The following is a 16,113-nucleotide window of genomic DNA, read 5'->3' as shown; positions in this document are numbered from 1 at the left end:
TATTTTAGTGAACTGTTGAACTGCAATACGATAGTCTTGTTAGTGGCTGGCAACTTTACTGTTTCCTATTTCAAAACGGACTTCGAGCAAAAACAAAAACGCACCCATCAGCTTAATTGTTGTTGTTTTCTACATTTTGAGGAAAAGAAAATACCACAGCCCCTTTTCTCTGTTTTCTTTGGTCATGTCGCAACAATTTCAAAAATATTTCCATCTTTCTAAAGCATAGACAGCCCAGTTTTAAGCAAGGGCCATCTTTCCAGCAGTGACATACCTCTGTAAGTATTAAGGCAACTAGGGATTATTTTTCTTGTCCATTTACTTATCGAACATTTCTATGATTAATTATATAACTTTTTAGCTTAAGAAAATGTGTATAAACTGCACATAACAATCTTCCAGAGTGGAAGGGGATATTGCCACATTGGTTGTATTGTCTGAACAATTGTCCAGAAACAAAACAAATATAAATTTAAACTGAGAAGCGGTAAATCTTACCAGCCAATGTTTGGCATTTTTGTTATAAAATGACTTAAACAATAGTTTACTAAGCCTGTCGTAAATAACTTGTCGGTGCAAAATTTAGCATCTCCACAATTTTTTTTTAATTTAGCAGGGTATTAAGACTGCAGATTTAAATGAGCCCAGCCACAATTCCTTTGATTTATACAAACTGCTGCTGCTAAATAAGACTTGATGCATTATTCTTCCTCATTAACATGTGTTGAGCGAGTAGCAAAGTATTTACTGCAGCTGAACTTTAAATACTGGTCGAAGAAAAGGCACTTTTGGAACTGCAAACATGTATTCATCGCACGAGGAAAGGCTACGTATATGTGAGAAAATATCACTGAAGTAAGAAAGATCATTAATTGAATGTATTGGATGTAAAAAAATCAATGTGGTAGATGTATTATAAAACCTGTCCACTAAACATGTAACAGCCCACCTAATCAGTAGTTATTATTGGCTTCTTCATGCATTTCACACTGTTCTGGACCTGCTGTGAGCCATTAAAGGTCAGGAAAAACAAATATTCAGGCAAGAGGCCACTGCAGGAAACCAACAAGTGAAGTCATGAGATGTCAGCTTTCCTTGAGTCTTTGGTCTGTACTGCTGTGCAGCGGGCTCCACTAAAGAAATTGTACAATTTAGGTTGTAGTTTTCATTTTTCTTTCTTTCTCGCTCACTATTTTGACCTGAGTATAGTCTCTAATCGTCTGTATGTGTGTCCCATAAAACAGTGCTGCAGATTTTACACCTGTTTTTACGAAATGTTTGAAGAAAACGTCAGGCACATTTTCTCTGTTACAGTGGTCAGCCTGTGGTTATATATCAGGCACAGCAGCTATTTATATTAATTTCCATTTCTTCTTTTGATATTTTCTGCCTCTTAAACTGAATGCCTTAAAATACAGATTGCATGAGCCCAACATTTTCAGCTGTGCCACTTTTCTTTCACTTCTCCAAAACCATAATGCAGTGCTTTGGGAAACAGGAATCCAATTTGAATGTTTAGCTCCTATAAAAGGGAAAATATCTCCTTCAGTCCATTATCAATTGACTCTGTTGACAACTGAAATGCACACCTCACTCCTATGCGGCCTCTCTGCCCTTAACTATCTCAATAGAAACCTTCTCTCTCACCAGTGGGTCTGACTCCAGTGTGCTCGGTGGAGGTGTATCTTTGGGGGGCTTCTTCTCCTCACTGGGTGGACCTATGCTGGGGGGAGGTAGGTGAAAGAGCTTGGACTGGTCCTGCTGTGCGTTGGGCCAAGGGAGAGTCCCTCTCACCCACTCCACTGGATCCTCCCATACCGCCTTGTGACCGTGCACCTGAGAGAAAACATAGAAATACTTTGTAGAATAACATGTGAAGAGGTAAAGGAGCGAACCTTTTGTCAGTAGCACAAACATTAGAGGATTTCTGTGTGAGTGTATTTCACCTTGATACCATCTTTGGCTCCCTCCTGCAGATACGGTATGATGGAGTGGTTCCAAAGGTCGATGAACCACTGCCTGAACTCTGCCACTGATACTGGGCAGGATAGGAAGAAGCAGGGACCTACATGGAAGGCAAAATTTCATGTTAACTGATTTCATGCTGAGGATCCAATTATGTTCCCTGACTGTGCGTCCACTGTCTCTCACCTATGAGGAAGTCTGAGGTGCTGTGCTTCTCCAGGAAAGTGTGGAGGTGGTACCAGAGCTGAGGGACCCAGTCCAGTACGCGAAGGAGAGCCTGGTGGCGCGCTGGGTCCTGCACCTTCTCCTGGTAGGCTTCCACAGCTTTACGATGCAGGTATCTCACTAGGAACCCGTTAGCCGGTTCCACGTTGTTGGAGAACGTCACCATCCTGTGTTCATGTGCAAGAAACGTATCTTTTACTCTATGTCCACTTCATTTTGTAAAGAAAGAGGAGTCATTGTGGGCATTTTGTGCTCACCTGAAGCTAAGGTGCAGTCCATGGTTAGATGACATCTTCACAGGCTGATTGGTTGTTCCAATGATGTAGGGACTGAAACATCAACACAGGAAATTCACTTTTTCATGAGCCGAATATTACTTTATCTCTTTAGTGAAATACTACAACTGTTTGAAGTGACTGACCATTTGTGATACTTGCAGGTAAGTGCTCCGTTAACAAGTTCAGTGATAGCTGCTGAGTCACTAATGTCGTCTATAATAACAACCAGCGGCAGCTCTCCTCCACTCTCTCTGTCAATCTGATTCGCTAAATCAGACAGATACAGCTGCAACTCCTGAAAGTGAAAGCGAAGAAAGGAGAAGTTAAAAAGTGTGTGTATATGAATCAATACTCAAATTTGTGTTGATAAGTGGTTGAAATAAATCCTGAGACACACGTTACCTTTTGTGATTGACGATGCATGTTGAAGGTGACTGCAGCGCTACGACCCAGGACGCAGGTCTCGCGGTCGGCCTCGGACGAGTCGGTCCGGCTGCGTTCAAGGAGGTAGTGAGCCAGACGCTGAGCCAGGTACGTCTTTCCTGTCCCGCTGGGCCCAGACAGAACCAGGCGTCTGTGCTTCAGCAGCAAGCTGATGTAGTGCAGCATCATCGGCTTAGGAATCATAGTCTCAAACACCAGAGCGTCGACAGATTTTTCCCTAAGACCTAGAGAGAGGCAGACAAGGAAGAGGCAATTGGATTTATGTAGTCTTTATTATCAAATATCTGTAACTACAGCGTATAAGAAACTGGGAAATGCTGATGTTTTTAAGTGCATTATTTACCATTCATTAAATCAGTTTTAAAATTTTATGAACTTAAAATGCCCCTCCACGTACGTAGACATAAATCTTTATAAATCTAGAGGTGGGCAATACATCACAACTGACATTTTATTGCTTTTATTTATTTTTAAGTGCAGTGGTGAACAGGGACTGTTATGAAAACTCTCCCTATTGCTTCTCTAAAGTGAAAAATGTTTGACTTCAGAGTCATTTCCACAACATCCATCCTTGCTTATTGTTTGTCAGAACATCTCTAATCTCACCAGCTTGCATTACTGAAAAATAATGAAAAAAAAAGATTAAATGAGGGCAAAGTTGTGTTTTACAGTGTACTGTAGGTGCCGAGAAGGTAGGAAATCAATACAATGAAAATGGTCGGCAAAAATATAAATTACACACATTTCAAAGCAAAAACTACAACTAAGGACACTCACTAACCTTTCAAGGTGACAAATATTCGAGCTGAACTGTTGCCGAGACAACGACAAGGTGATGCTTGAGGTTTGTCCCCTCCTATCACCCTCTGCCCTCCCTGGGTCAGCTGGTACATGTGCAGTGAATCACAGGACAGACCAAGGCTGGCAGTCGGGTCCACTTGAGTAAGGTAATCCTGGAGAAAAACAAAAAGGAAAATAAGTAAGGACTGATCTATCTATTCACAATTATACTGGGTCTACACAGTAAAGGGCAGGCATTGACTTACCTTGAAGGTCTTCGCTATAAGAGAGTCGAGACAGGCCCAGTCGGTCCTCGCATTGACCAGCACTGAGCCCAGGAAGTAGTCCTGCTGCTGCTTACTGCCCTGCACAGCCAGAGAGAGGGAAAGCGTGAACAATCTTGCATATGTTCGTGTTAAAGCTGTTGACATTATAGGATATTGAGGCTGTTTAAGGTGTTTACCTCTGCATGCTCTCCAACACGGACCAGCACTCTTGCACACACCTCATCTGGCTGGGAAGACACACTTAACGTGTCAACTGGAGATAGGTCTAAAAGAGAAAAGGGAAAGAAAAGAGTGAAAGGGGTGCAGATATACAACTTTTATGTGTGCTTTAGACATGCGTGAGGTAAAAACTGGTGAAATTCTGTGTTTGTCTCTTACCTGGATCTTTACAATCGTTCAGACTGAGGCTGAAGGACTTGGTGAGGGACATACTCATTGGCTGCCTCAGTGAGGGCCCCAGGAGAGAGGCGAGGCCTGAAGGCTGCGAAGTGGAAGAGGTGGGACCGGAGCCAGGGAGAGTGAGCGTACTTCCTGTTTTCAAATGGTCATTCTCCGCCTTCAGGTTCTCCACCGTTGACTAGGATACAGGCAGGTAAAAAAATTTTTAAATTCACACACTAATGCATTAACATAAATGTTCATGGAGGCAAAACAAACCTGCATGCTGTTCATGGCTTCTCGGAGCTGCTCCAGCTGATGTGCGGAGCTTAAGGCCTCCAGTCGGATGTCTGTCAGTTCTCTCTCTTTCAGCCAGAGCTCTGAGCGTAGCTCTGTTACCGCCGTTTCCTCATTGTCTCCCTCTTCTGTAGTCTCCATGATCCTGGAGGGAAGGGGATACACTCATCAGCACCAGACAACCATGAAGGTTAAAATGTGTTTCTCAGTATTGAGCTAAGAGCTGCAGCAAGGGGTTTGTGTACTCACACAGAGGAGGTGGCAGAGGTTGAGGTTGTGAGGGACGTGAGCTGGTTTTCTCCTCCTTCTACCCCCTCGTGAGGCATCTTTGGGGAGTTGGGAGCTGAGGAGTCGGGGGTGGCGATTTCCTCGATGTCTGAGTAAGTTTTGGAGCCTTTCTTAATGCTGAATGCTTTGTTGAAGGAGCTCCTTAGCTACACAAAGGATGGCAATACAGAGAGTTGAACCAATATTCAGTGGATTGCTGCATTTATTACTAAAGGTAGGTAAAACAAAAACAAGGTGTTAGGACTGATTTCATACATGCTGTAATTAAAGGAATGGTTTGACATCTGGGGAAACGCTTATTTGCTTTCTTGCCACAAGGATGAGAGGAGTGAAACCTCTCTCATATCTGCTTGTTAAATATGACCAATTATATAATATTATGATTTTTGTACAGATTTAAAAAATTAGATATGAAGGTTCCGGAAGGCAAATTTTGTTACCCTCGACTGAGCCTGGCTAGCTGTTTCCCCTTTGTTTCTGGTCTTTATGCAAAGCTAGGCTAGCAGGCAGTTGATGGTAGCTTCACATTTAAGGTACAGACATAAGAAAGAAATTGAATAAGCGCTTTCCTTTAAGCTTCCAGTCATTTTCTGCAAATAAGTCAAAGTTAGAGTCGGTGCATGTTTTTGCAGATTTAGTACCCAGCTGCTGCGTCAGTCAGGGTTACTTGGTAAGGCTGTACAAAATTTTACTGAAGGACAAAATATAAAATAAAGCATGGCGTAAATGAGGAGAAACATAACTGAAGATTTAATCAACTCTGATGATTAAACTGTTTATGGAACATCATGTCTGCTGATTGCCACTCTAACTGAATTACAGCCATCCGTTCGTATTTAATATTCACAGAACAGGCAGCCAGTCAGTGGTCTAGAGGCTCAATGAGCAGAGATGGAGGGCACTTGAGGACTGTGTGACAGTTTTAGATGGTCCATCATGCTGTATGACATAAAATTATAAAGGCTTTATAGGGACGCAATGACTGCACTCACCTCAAACACCTAAAACAGAAAAATAACACAACACAGAGGAGGGAGAGAGCGGTCACACTTGCTGTTATCGGGTTCGTGCTACTATTTAAACATCACTGCGGAGACCAAACTGAGCATAGACAAACGGGTTGTTAAGAGTCACACGCAGGGTGCATTCTTACCCAGCTCTTTTTCTTCTTCTTCTTGGCATCCTGATCCTTCAGACTGCCCAGGCTCGACATGCTGGTCAGGCTGTTGAGACTGGAGATGCTCTCACATGAGTTCTGACGTCGAATCCGCATGTCTGGAAACCAAGACAACTCAAAGTCAAAAAGGGGCAAATGTGCACTGACGCAGGCAGATGTGAAGAGAAACAGATCAGTCTCCAAACCTTTCATGTTATCTGGGTTGTTTAAGGCTCCATGTATGACAGCCTGGGCTTCTTCATTCCTGGTCCTCAGGGCATCGATTGTCTCCCTCAGATCCGACAGCTCTGAGTCCTACAGAAACATTTAATACATGTCAGTGAGTTGGTGCTCATCAGAGTACCTGCTAACTGCTGCTTACTGTAGCTGCCATTATCTATTGAGCTCATTTAATCGTGCAGCTAGGGGTGGTATTAGCTGACTTTGACCAGAATGGGAGCTCAGGGCACCGTGGGAATGTTGGTGTTGTTTACTATCGGTCTATCACCTCTTGAGGTACAATGTGGCTAGGGGCTAGCTGGTTTGCATGCTAACTTCAATAGATATCCCTGCAACACAATATATAGACGTCTTCAGATAACATTGAAACCTTTTTTTCACTTCATTTTTGAATGTTTTAAACAAAAATTCTTACATAATTGCACCTTTAAGTCTATTTTAACTTTCTTTTTTTTTTTTTACGGTTGTCTATATGACATACTATCAATATTCTGTAGTTTACTGATGTTTAATGATGTGTGTGACAAATAAAGACTGATTTTAAATAGCTTGCCTATATGATTCTTGAAATGGTAATTAAAAAAACAAAACAATTGCCCATTTATTTAAATATTCATAATAAACACTGATATATTTCCATATTTTTTGGGTAGGAGTAGTATCGTTCCATTCTTTAGTGAAACACTACATCTCTAGCCCACAGTATGAGCTGATACACCTGGGGGGCTTGATCCTCCACACGATGTTAACAGTTCAAAAGGACAAAGAGTCGAGAACAACAGAGCCTCTCTGTGCTAAAGTCGATCCCACTCCACTCTAAATAGAGCTGCCTGGCCCATCTCCTCAAGGTTAAAGAGCCTGTGCTCCAGGCTGAGCTGCACAGGTCAGCGCGCTGGCACAAACAACAAAGACTTTTTCTGGAGCGGTCTAGACGAGCCTTTCAGTGGGAGCAGCAAGGCATGAAGCACGAAGAGAGGATCCTCATTTACACACACACACAGACACACAGACACACAGACACACACACACACTGAAAACTGCCTTGGGCACTGATCAATTCATTCACACTAAAAAAAGATACAAAAGGCTGAAGAATGCAGGAATGTGTTGTTTGGTGTGAGTGCACATGCAAGCTGTTTGCACTAATCATTCAGCCTCAAGTGAAGATTTTTTTTTCACTTTTCCTGTTTTCTTCTCACACTAAAAGTCTCTCTGTGGGGCTGCAGCCTGGGCCTCTAACCTACATTCAGCTGCTCACCGCAGGTTGTGATCAAAGTCACCTCGCTCCATGTTAGCACAACACTGCCTGCTCTTAGCTGACTGCACCATGGTGGAATGCAGCTGGTATTCACGTTTGTGTGTTTGTGTTTGAAAGTGTGGATGTGATGTTACCTTCTGTTCCTGGGTCATTGACAGGCTCTGCAGCCGAGTTGTCATTAGTGCCAAACTTTGCTCGAAGGCGGCCACCAGATTTGCCTGTTCGGAAAGACAAAAGAAACAATTAATTTGTCACATTTTTATTCACTTACTAATTTTTTTCTGATTATGGCAATTTTTTAAATGAAACATATGCTGTAATAGGTGATTTTAAGCTTAGATTTAATACCTTTACTGATGGAAGCGTTGGTAGCACATTGTTAGATCAAGGACCATTGGAAAATTTTAAACCTGTCGATAATTCCTGTTTTTATAGCTTCTGGCTATGGCAAATTGTATAAATCTGGTGTTTGTTTTTTTAGTTTTTGTAAATAAAACTGATTTTTGGGGTGCAGATGGTTAAATACAATGATCTCTATTCTAGTTATAACACTGCTCTTGGACAGACGACTTAGATGTGGATAAAGTATTGGAAGACTAATGAAAGCAGAAATTAATCCCTGTACAGGAGCAGTAGATTTCCCTTTCTGCCTTACATACGAGGTGCTAAAAAGCTGAATAACACACAAAGGCTGAACAGGATGTCTCCTGTGGAAAATTCACCTACTCCCTAATCTCTCCCTCACACACACCCACTTTAACCGAGAGCAGGAAGGGAAAATGACTTTCCCCTCTCCTCCATAGAATGCATTAATACAGTAAAATAATGGAGTGGCCCGCTCATTAATCCAGCACATAATTATGTTGTGATCCCTGCATCTGTTTTGCCTATTCACTGCCTCGTGTAAGGTCAAACCCGATGAAAAAACTGTCTCATGGGGAAGATGAACACGCAGCACACATACACATTTGACTGATGTGTGCTGCATGAAACCATGCATAATGCCTGTGCTGTACTGCTGCAGTACCAATGGAAACGCTGACAGGATGGTCGTACAGAGACAACCTTGCAGAGTAGAGAGAAAGGGCAAGGCACCTGTGTGTATGTGTAAGGTGAAGGTAAGTGGCTCGGGGAGAGGTTCAGGAGGAGGTTAGCATTATTCAGGCCCCGCATGGATAAGAAACATGCTGAGACTGCACAGAACTGATCTATGACTGACACGCCACAGCTTGGATTTTTAAATCTCTCTCTGAAGAGACAAAGGAGAGACGAGAGAGAGGATTGGATTGGCTGTCGATACTCTATTGTTTTGTTCTAGTCAACCAATCCAATCACAAGACCAACACCCACAATTTGTATTCAGACTGCAACTCAGGACTATTGGTTTCTACTGTCACTCCATTGCCGCCAACTCATACATAATGCTGCAGCACGGCTCTTAACTGGTTCCATAACATGTGATCATATTACTCCTATTATAGCTTCTTTACACTGGCTGCCTGCCTTGATTGGCACTTCCTTACATCCCTGAGCTGCTCACCCCTGATGGCCAAATGCACTGCCTGAGATCTTCAGGAAAAACTCTCTTATCTGTGCTGCAGTCATGGCTAAAATCTAAAGGTGACTATGCATTTGCTGTCAGAGCCCCCAGACTCTGGAAAGCCCTGCCTAAAGAGATAAGCTGTGCTGAAGCGGTGCACCATTTTAAACCACTCCTCAAAACACACTGCTTTTAACCCCTGATTTCAAAGCTTCTATCTTTGTTTTATTTATTTTCCTCTCCCTGTTTTATTTTTTCTGTTGTCTTTATATTTATATTTGTAACTGCCAGTGTAATACCTGCTTGTGACTCTTTCATTGTTTTGCTATATTGTATGTACTGTATGAACAACATTGCTAAAAAAAAGTTAATATTATTACTAAGGGTGTAACACTTAAAAACAGGTCATTAATCTGTAGTGTAACAGCTGGACACTAGTTTTTCACAAACTTTACACAAAGACTAGTGAAAGGCAACTTTGATGGGACTATTTTCAGTTGCAGATTTGTTGCAATAGTGAGTATTTATGGCAGCAGGACATTATGTGGGAAAATAACGCAACATTAACATAATCTGAAGAAAGTTGAATGTACTCTGCAATTATTTAGTGTTTTTACAGAAAGCAGCAAGAAACAGGAACAACACAGTTGAAGGCCATTTGACATCGCAAATTTCTTGCTTGCTATCGCTTGTTTGACACTTGTGGTGTCTTCATGAGTATCAGTTACCTCTGCCTCAGGGCAGATGTCACTGGGGTAGACAGTTTATCAAGATGAGTGACAGGTATAAGGCTGTAAAACTGGAGGGAGGGACTGCTACAAATTCTTAAGTTGCCTCAAGGGGAAAGGTTGAATATGCAATTATGGAATGAAAATGTCATTCACATAGATTAGAGTCTGGCTGCACAGAGCACATTTTTTCTCTTTATCAAATACCATTCTTCTTATCTACTCACTGATTGATTGATTGTTACAATTTTTACAATATTTTTTATTTTGTTTTGTTCATTGCTTGTTGTTTGATGAATGGAATTCAACTGAGGTGAATGAAAAAAAATGAGTGGAATTCCTTCAAGAGTTGAGACTACTACCAAGGAAAATAACTGCCATGTTTTTTAATGATCAGCAAGTTAACAGAACATACGTTAGCTGTCAGCTGTGTCGTCAGGTTGGACACCTTCTCCTGGGACGACTCCAGCTCCCTCCTCAGTTTACGGATTTGCTGTGAAGAAAAACAGGTTTGTTACACTTAAATAAAAACAAGGTAACTGAAGCTGACAATGGCTGACATAATACAAGTGATTAGTTGAGTGGCTGTTGTTCATGGAATGAATGACAGACCTGTTCTCCCACAGACAACTGGGATGAGAGTGATGGATGAAAGGACAGAAATTAGAGGAGGAAAGAGCAGGAAAGAAGACACTTACCTCTCCCTGAATCCTTTCCTCAGCCTTTGGAAGCAGAGGGAATAAAATTCAAGATGTTAGATAAGAGGAGAGGAGAGGAGAGGAGAGGAGAGGAGAGGAGAGGAGAGGAGAGGAGAGGAGAGGAGAGGAGACTAATAAAGTATTTATAGAAAGTGTTGTCTCTAGTGTGCACTGTTCAATGTGTGGAAAGCATCATTGTACGCACATAAACACACCCAACATCAAACAACATATTGAGCTGTAGCTACCTGCTCATGCATGCCGCCCACACTCACCGAGGAGTAGCTTGACGAGGCATTGGATGCCAGGGAGAGCACTGACCCGTGAACTGAAAAGACAAAATTAACAGCAACAAAATAAACCAATAAGAATCTCAATTAAAAACAGAGGTGCACAACAACAATGACAGATATTTTAAGATTAAGTTGGCTCACCCTCGTCAGGCTCCTTATCCCTGAAGGATCCGGAGCGAACCATTCCCATGCTGCGGGGGCGTTCAGCCAGTGACAGCGTGCTGCCCAGCGGAGACGCTCCATACAGCTCCAGGGAGGCATCGTGTGTTGGGATGCTGTTGGATCGAGTCATCCTCGGAGGTCCACCAACAGGGCTGGGTACTAGAAAGGAAAGGTGTCATCGATGTTATATATACATATATATATATATATATATATCTATATGTAGTAGCACACTTGTCTGTGAATGCATGTATACCTACCCATACTGGTCTTCGAGTTGCGGGGCAAAGAGGTGGGTGAGGCCAGCAGTGGAAGAGTGAGTGAGTCAGTCATACTCATAATAGTATGAGAGTGTCTCCTCTCTCCTTTCTCCTTCCCTTCCTCCTCAACCTGAGAGGCACTGCTGAAACTACACAGAGGAGAGGACAAAGACAGAGAGGACAAAGTTAGTGATGTAAATGGTAGCTGTACATGGTAACAGTGTACTAATGGAAATTCATGACTCAAACTTCAGAATTCAGGTACAGTGCTGTGTAGAAGTCTGAGGACATCAGGTTTAAAGCAATCGGACACGCAAGAAAAAGTAGCCAAAGTCAAAAGAAAGCAACCTTGAATTACTTTACTTTAACGCTACCCTTTTTAATTTATTGATTATATTATTGAAAATATATAAACATATGATACATTTTAACACATGATAAGGTCGTTTTAAGCAGATTTATTCTATGGCCCAACAGGTTAATTAGGTCTCCAAACTAACGAGAGAAAGTTGTTATCAATAACCTATGACAGCAACAAACATGCTTTTTAGATGAATTAGATGCACACACTTTGAAATAGTATCTTTAAAAAAAGACAATTAAATTGTGCGTAAGTTAATGTGTGATGCGGGGGGGTTTCTACCTGGCTGTCATAGTAAACAAACGATTTGGTCTATATCCGTTTGTACATGAGGAGATAAAGTTGTTGACCTTGAATCATCTTAAAGTTACATTATGATGTGTTATTCACTATTAATTGAATTGAATTGAGTTTATACACTGTTTTTTTGTATGCTGAATAAGGCACTTAAAATAAGTTTTGTTTCCCAGTACCAATATGTTTTAATGAGTGGAAAGACCAACTAAATGTTGCCAGTAGGACACAATGAGATACAATTTTGAGGGGATTAAAAAAGGATTTTTGGAGCACTGACAGGAATGATGAGGATTAACCAAATCTGTCATTCACTAAGGATCTTATCAATGGGATCTCTGTATGCTGTGGCCAAATTGCGCCTGCCAGGCTGCTGTATAAGATGCATGTGTGCGTATGTGTGTGTCCACTTACCTTAAACCTTTCTTTGGCAGCGTGTTTCTGTCCCTCTGAGAACTGTGGAGATTGAACAATGTCATTATTTAACTGCTGGTGCAGGCAGTTATTAAACTCTCAAGAACAGGCAGCAGGCACAAAGAAGCACAGTGAGACTGGCAGACAGCTGGTGTCAGCCAGCAATTATGACTTCAGTCACTGGGGCCGCTACAACACTGATAATAGGCATTAAGTAATAATAGACTGGAGACCCCTCAGTGTGTGTGCATGTGGTTGCCTTTACTTGCTGTTTGAGTTCATAATGTTGCAGTAAAAATGCTTTTAACCCTTTTCAGTGCACCATATTGTGCAATTCGGGCAAGATTCAGCATCTCATACTGAATTTACAGTACATTAACATTAAATATTCAATATATTTGATTTATATTTTTGCTTTTTAATGACTATGAGAAGGTGATGGAGGTAAAGCATGCTCTTGCCATTCACCAGGATTTTTTTTTTTTTTCAGTCTCTCTGGTTTTCTGATTAACTCACAAACTAAATATCCAGACAGATTTAGTTCGGTCTACCTCTTCAGTAATATTCTTATGCTTATTCTGATAGATGATTGTTGGAGAGCAAGAACAAGAGAACAAGGACACAAACAGCTTTACCGATCTCTGTTTTCATTTTTGTGGACTGTTATTTTATCATCTTTGCAGGTGTGAATAGGTGTTGTTTCTCTGTCAAAAATGGCTCCATATTATTTCCACTACAAGCAACATTTTGTCAACAAATGCCAACCAAATCACCACCACTTTTCCACCATACCACTCAGTACTACGAGGAAAATCTATTACTGGAGCACAGAACAGAGTGAATAAGATATTAAAGACCTTCCCTGATCACTCCTGCCTTCCCTGAACATGAATACAGTTGGAGTAGTTCTTCAGCTGACCAGTAGGTGGAGCTACATAGCAGTACTACGAATCATGAATGACAAAACATCTTCTTTGCATGTATGTGTGGTCTGATGTGCAAGGGTAAAGGTTATCTTTCATCAGGATTTAATCTCACCTGTCGATGTGAGACAACGAGACTCTACTTCCAGAGCTCCAGCTGGCAGGAGGGCCTCTGTCCTCTTGTCTATCTTTGTCTCGGGACTCGAGGGTGGTATATCCTCTCACCAAACTCTCCCTCCCCCTCTCCTGGGGCTCTGGGGCCAGACTCATGTGGAGAGGCAGTGACTCCATGCTGCGATGCAGCCCGGACAGACGAGGGTAGAGCAAGGGAGAGGTGCTTCCTCCGCTCCCTTCCACCCCGAGTGAGGAGACCTGCCTGGGCCCCAACCCAGACCCCGAGCTCGAGAAGCAGGCTGAAGAGTTCACATTGAGTAATGGGGCAGGGCTTGGAGTCAGGCAGGGGCTAGTGGTGCTGCCTACTGAGCTGGCCAGGTCCTGGAGTTTAGAGTAGGGAGGAATCTTGGGTGGCAGGGAGTCATGAACTCCAACCTCTAGGCTGTTGGAGTTCAGCTTGTCAAGGTGGGCCATGGATGGAGGTTTTGCCAGGCTGCGCATCCCCGATAACCTAAAGACAAAGATGGACAATGATGAGGCAAATGCATATTTCTACTTGTATGTACATGTGTGTGTGTGTGTGTGTGTTGTTGCTCCACGTATGTTTTGTGATACCTGTGGGTGTTGGGTGAGGGCAGATCCATGCCCTTGCTGCTGCTGGGAGGTCTCAGCCCCTGCACCTTCCCTCCATTCTCTGATGGGGTCTGAGCAGGGCTGCCCTTCAGAGACCCACCTCCACACTCAGAATCTGATACTACAGCTTTGGCTTTGGCCCTTTCTTTCTCTTTCTCTCTGTCTGTCTGATTGACAGGACTGGGACTCAGCATCCCACGACCCCCTGCCTTACTCAACCCTGTACCAGAACCAAGCCCTGAGGCGGGCTCTTTGAGCCTCGAGCCATGGGGCGCTGTGGTGGAGGGTTTCATCAGCCCAGTGTCCATGGTGGTGCTCATTGGTCGGGCCGAGCTTGGCCGGGTAAGAGTCAGGGTGCTTGTCTTTGCTGGGCGAGGCAGAGAGCGGTACTGAAGAGATGTCCTGGCATTTGGAGATAGAAACCCACTCTGGTCGCTGTTTGAAACATCTAGACTTGTCTTCCGTCCTCCACCACTACCACTACCAGCTCCTGGTTTGACAGGAATACCAGAAGTTTTGGGAATCTTCCCCACGGTTGCAGAGACGCAGGGTATTGCACTGCTACCTGTACTCGTCACAGTAGGCGTACTGGCATTATGTGTGCCATTACTTGTAGCTGTGGTGGGCTTCTTGAAGCCAAAGTTTCCACCAGTTGAGGGCCTGACCAGGCCGGACGGAGGTTTACGTTGCTCACCAGCACCGGTGCCATTTCTGTGGTCTTTACCAGCATCAGAAGAGGAGCGCTGAAGGCCAGAGGTCTTCACTGCTAACCGAGACTTATCCATCGGCTTCCCATCTGACTTTACTGAACCTAGAGAATTAGAGAAGAAAAAGAAGAAAAAAACATCACTGATGAGTAGCTTGAACAGTCTCTGGTGGTGAGTGAGACTAACCAAGCCTTATTAGGACATGACATCTTATCTGAACACCTACATGGTCTGACAGTCTGCTGATAAAAACAAACTACTGTCTGAAGCAGACAGTGAGTAGACAAGCCTCACCCTCACACACACTGTTATCGCACTCTTACTCCTCTTTTCCATCCAGATGAAATAACAGTTTTCTCTGGCTTTCCAGTAAATATACGTCTGCATGTCACAGCTGCAGCGCGCTGAGATTAACATATGCAGTGTGGCTGTGGAAAACTGGTGTTCACATCCACAAAGCGTGTCTGCGGCCACACAACTGCATGAAACACCCAGTGTAACTGTAGTTCTCCACTCTTGAAGCCTCTTTGGGAAAAGAGGGCGGAGACAGAGATAACTTGGTGGAACAGAGTTTGAAGGAAAATAATGTGATTTTGTCCCCATGTGTACATTTCCCAGTTGGCAAATTAATTGGACTTGTTTGGAAGTCATTATGAGAAAAAACAGTATATTAGACATGTGCACTATGTGCACCACCCACACAAGTGAGAGGCCACGCTACCCACGCTCTTAATTTGTATCTAATGGGAGTTGTTATGGGAGGTTTATATACAAGGCATTAACAGAGTCAAAGAACTGCTGTTGAATGAGACCCACCGGCATGCTGCCTTGGGACATCTGGAGTCACTTAAGGGTATTTATAAACCCGCAAAAGACATACACACACATATAGGGCCAGATATCTATACCACACACACTCTCACAGTTCTCGGTGATTGGATCTTATAGGAATGTGACACTGACAACACATTACGCTTGGAGACCTTTCGTAAATGTGAAAATTGGGTTTACATGTCAAGTCATAAACTCAATCCATCGTATAACCGCAATGTTGTGCGTTCCAAGAACATTATAAGCTGCAGAGACACACAATGTTGGCAGTAAGAAGCAAACACACACTGACAGAATCCAGGCAGACGTACATATTAATTTTGACCTAAATGAATGATTTATCGACACCGGCTGTTGAGACAGTGGAGCTCGCAGCTTGACACAGTGGTGTAGATGAGACTGTGAATCATTACACGTCTCGGCAGAAGAGGTCTGCATGTCTGAAGAGACGCAGGCAGACAGAGAAATCCTTTTGCATGCTATTAAACTTCTAACACTGCCGTCTCTGGATGTTGAGGGAAATGGGCTCATTTATATTCTTCTTCTTCTTCTATTTAAG

General features: G+C 42.9%; 1 protein-coding gene across 1 annotated transcript in view; it reads right to left on the bottom strand.

The window, feature by feature from the left end:
* Nucleotides 1-16,113, bottom strand: part of LOC141000187 (neuron navigator 1-like) — an 87,113-nt gene that overhangs the window by 1,048 nt on the left and 69,952 nt on the right. The window contains exons 8-30 of the mRNA XM_073470833.1: nt 13,999-14,827; nt 13,385-13,894; nt 12,347-12,388; nt 11,278-11,426; nt 10,997-11,176; nt 10,811-10,890; nt 10,280-10,357; nt 7,731-7,814; nt 6,305-6,413; nt 6,096-6,217; nt 5,935-5,943; nt 4,904-5,088; nt 4,637-4,799; nt 4,358-4,556; nt 4,156-4,244; nt 3,959-4,057; nt 3,694-3,865; nt 2,871-3,136; nt 2,612-2,763; nt 2,448-2,519; nt 2,152-2,357; nt 1,947-2,065; nt 1,648-1,836 (exon numbers count right to left, since the gene is read on the bottom strand). Of these exons, the coding sequence (XP_073326934.1) occupies nt 1,648-1,836; nt 1,947-2,065; nt 2,152-2,357; nt 2,448-2,519; nt 2,612-2,763; nt 2,871-3,136; nt 3,694-3,865; nt 3,959-4,057; nt 4,156-4,244; nt 4,358-4,556; nt 4,637-4,799; nt 4,904-5,088; nt 5,935-5,943; nt 6,096-6,217; nt 6,305-6,413; nt 7,731-7,814; nt 10,280-10,357; nt 10,811-10,890; nt 10,997-11,176; nt 11,278-11,426; nt 12,347-12,388; nt 13,385-13,894; nt 13,999-14,827 (4,103 nt within the window). The remainder of the gene's footprint in view (nt 1-1,647; nt 1,837-1,946; nt 2,066-2,151; nt 2,358-2,447; nt 2,520-2,611; nt 2,764-2,870; nt 3,137-3,693; nt 3,866-3,958; nt 4,058-4,155; nt 4,245-4,357; nt 4,557-4,636; nt 4,800-4,903; nt 5,089-5,934; nt 5,944-6,095; nt 6,218-6,304; nt 6,414-7,730; nt 7,815-10,279; nt 10,358-10,810; nt 10,891-10,996; nt 11,177-11,277; nt 11,427-12,346; nt 12,389-13,384; nt 13,895-13,998; nt 14,828-16,113) is intronic.

This window comes from Pagrus major, chromosome 7 (genome assembly GCF_040436345.1).
Source record: "Pagrus major chromosome 7, Pma_NU_1.0".
Taxonomy (NCBI): domain Eukaryota; kingdom Metazoa; phylum Chordata; class Actinopteri; order Spariformes; family Sparidae; genus Pagrus; species Pagrus major.
Note: the sequence above shows the minus strand (reverse complement) of the source record. Positions and strands in the feature narration are given on the sequence as shown.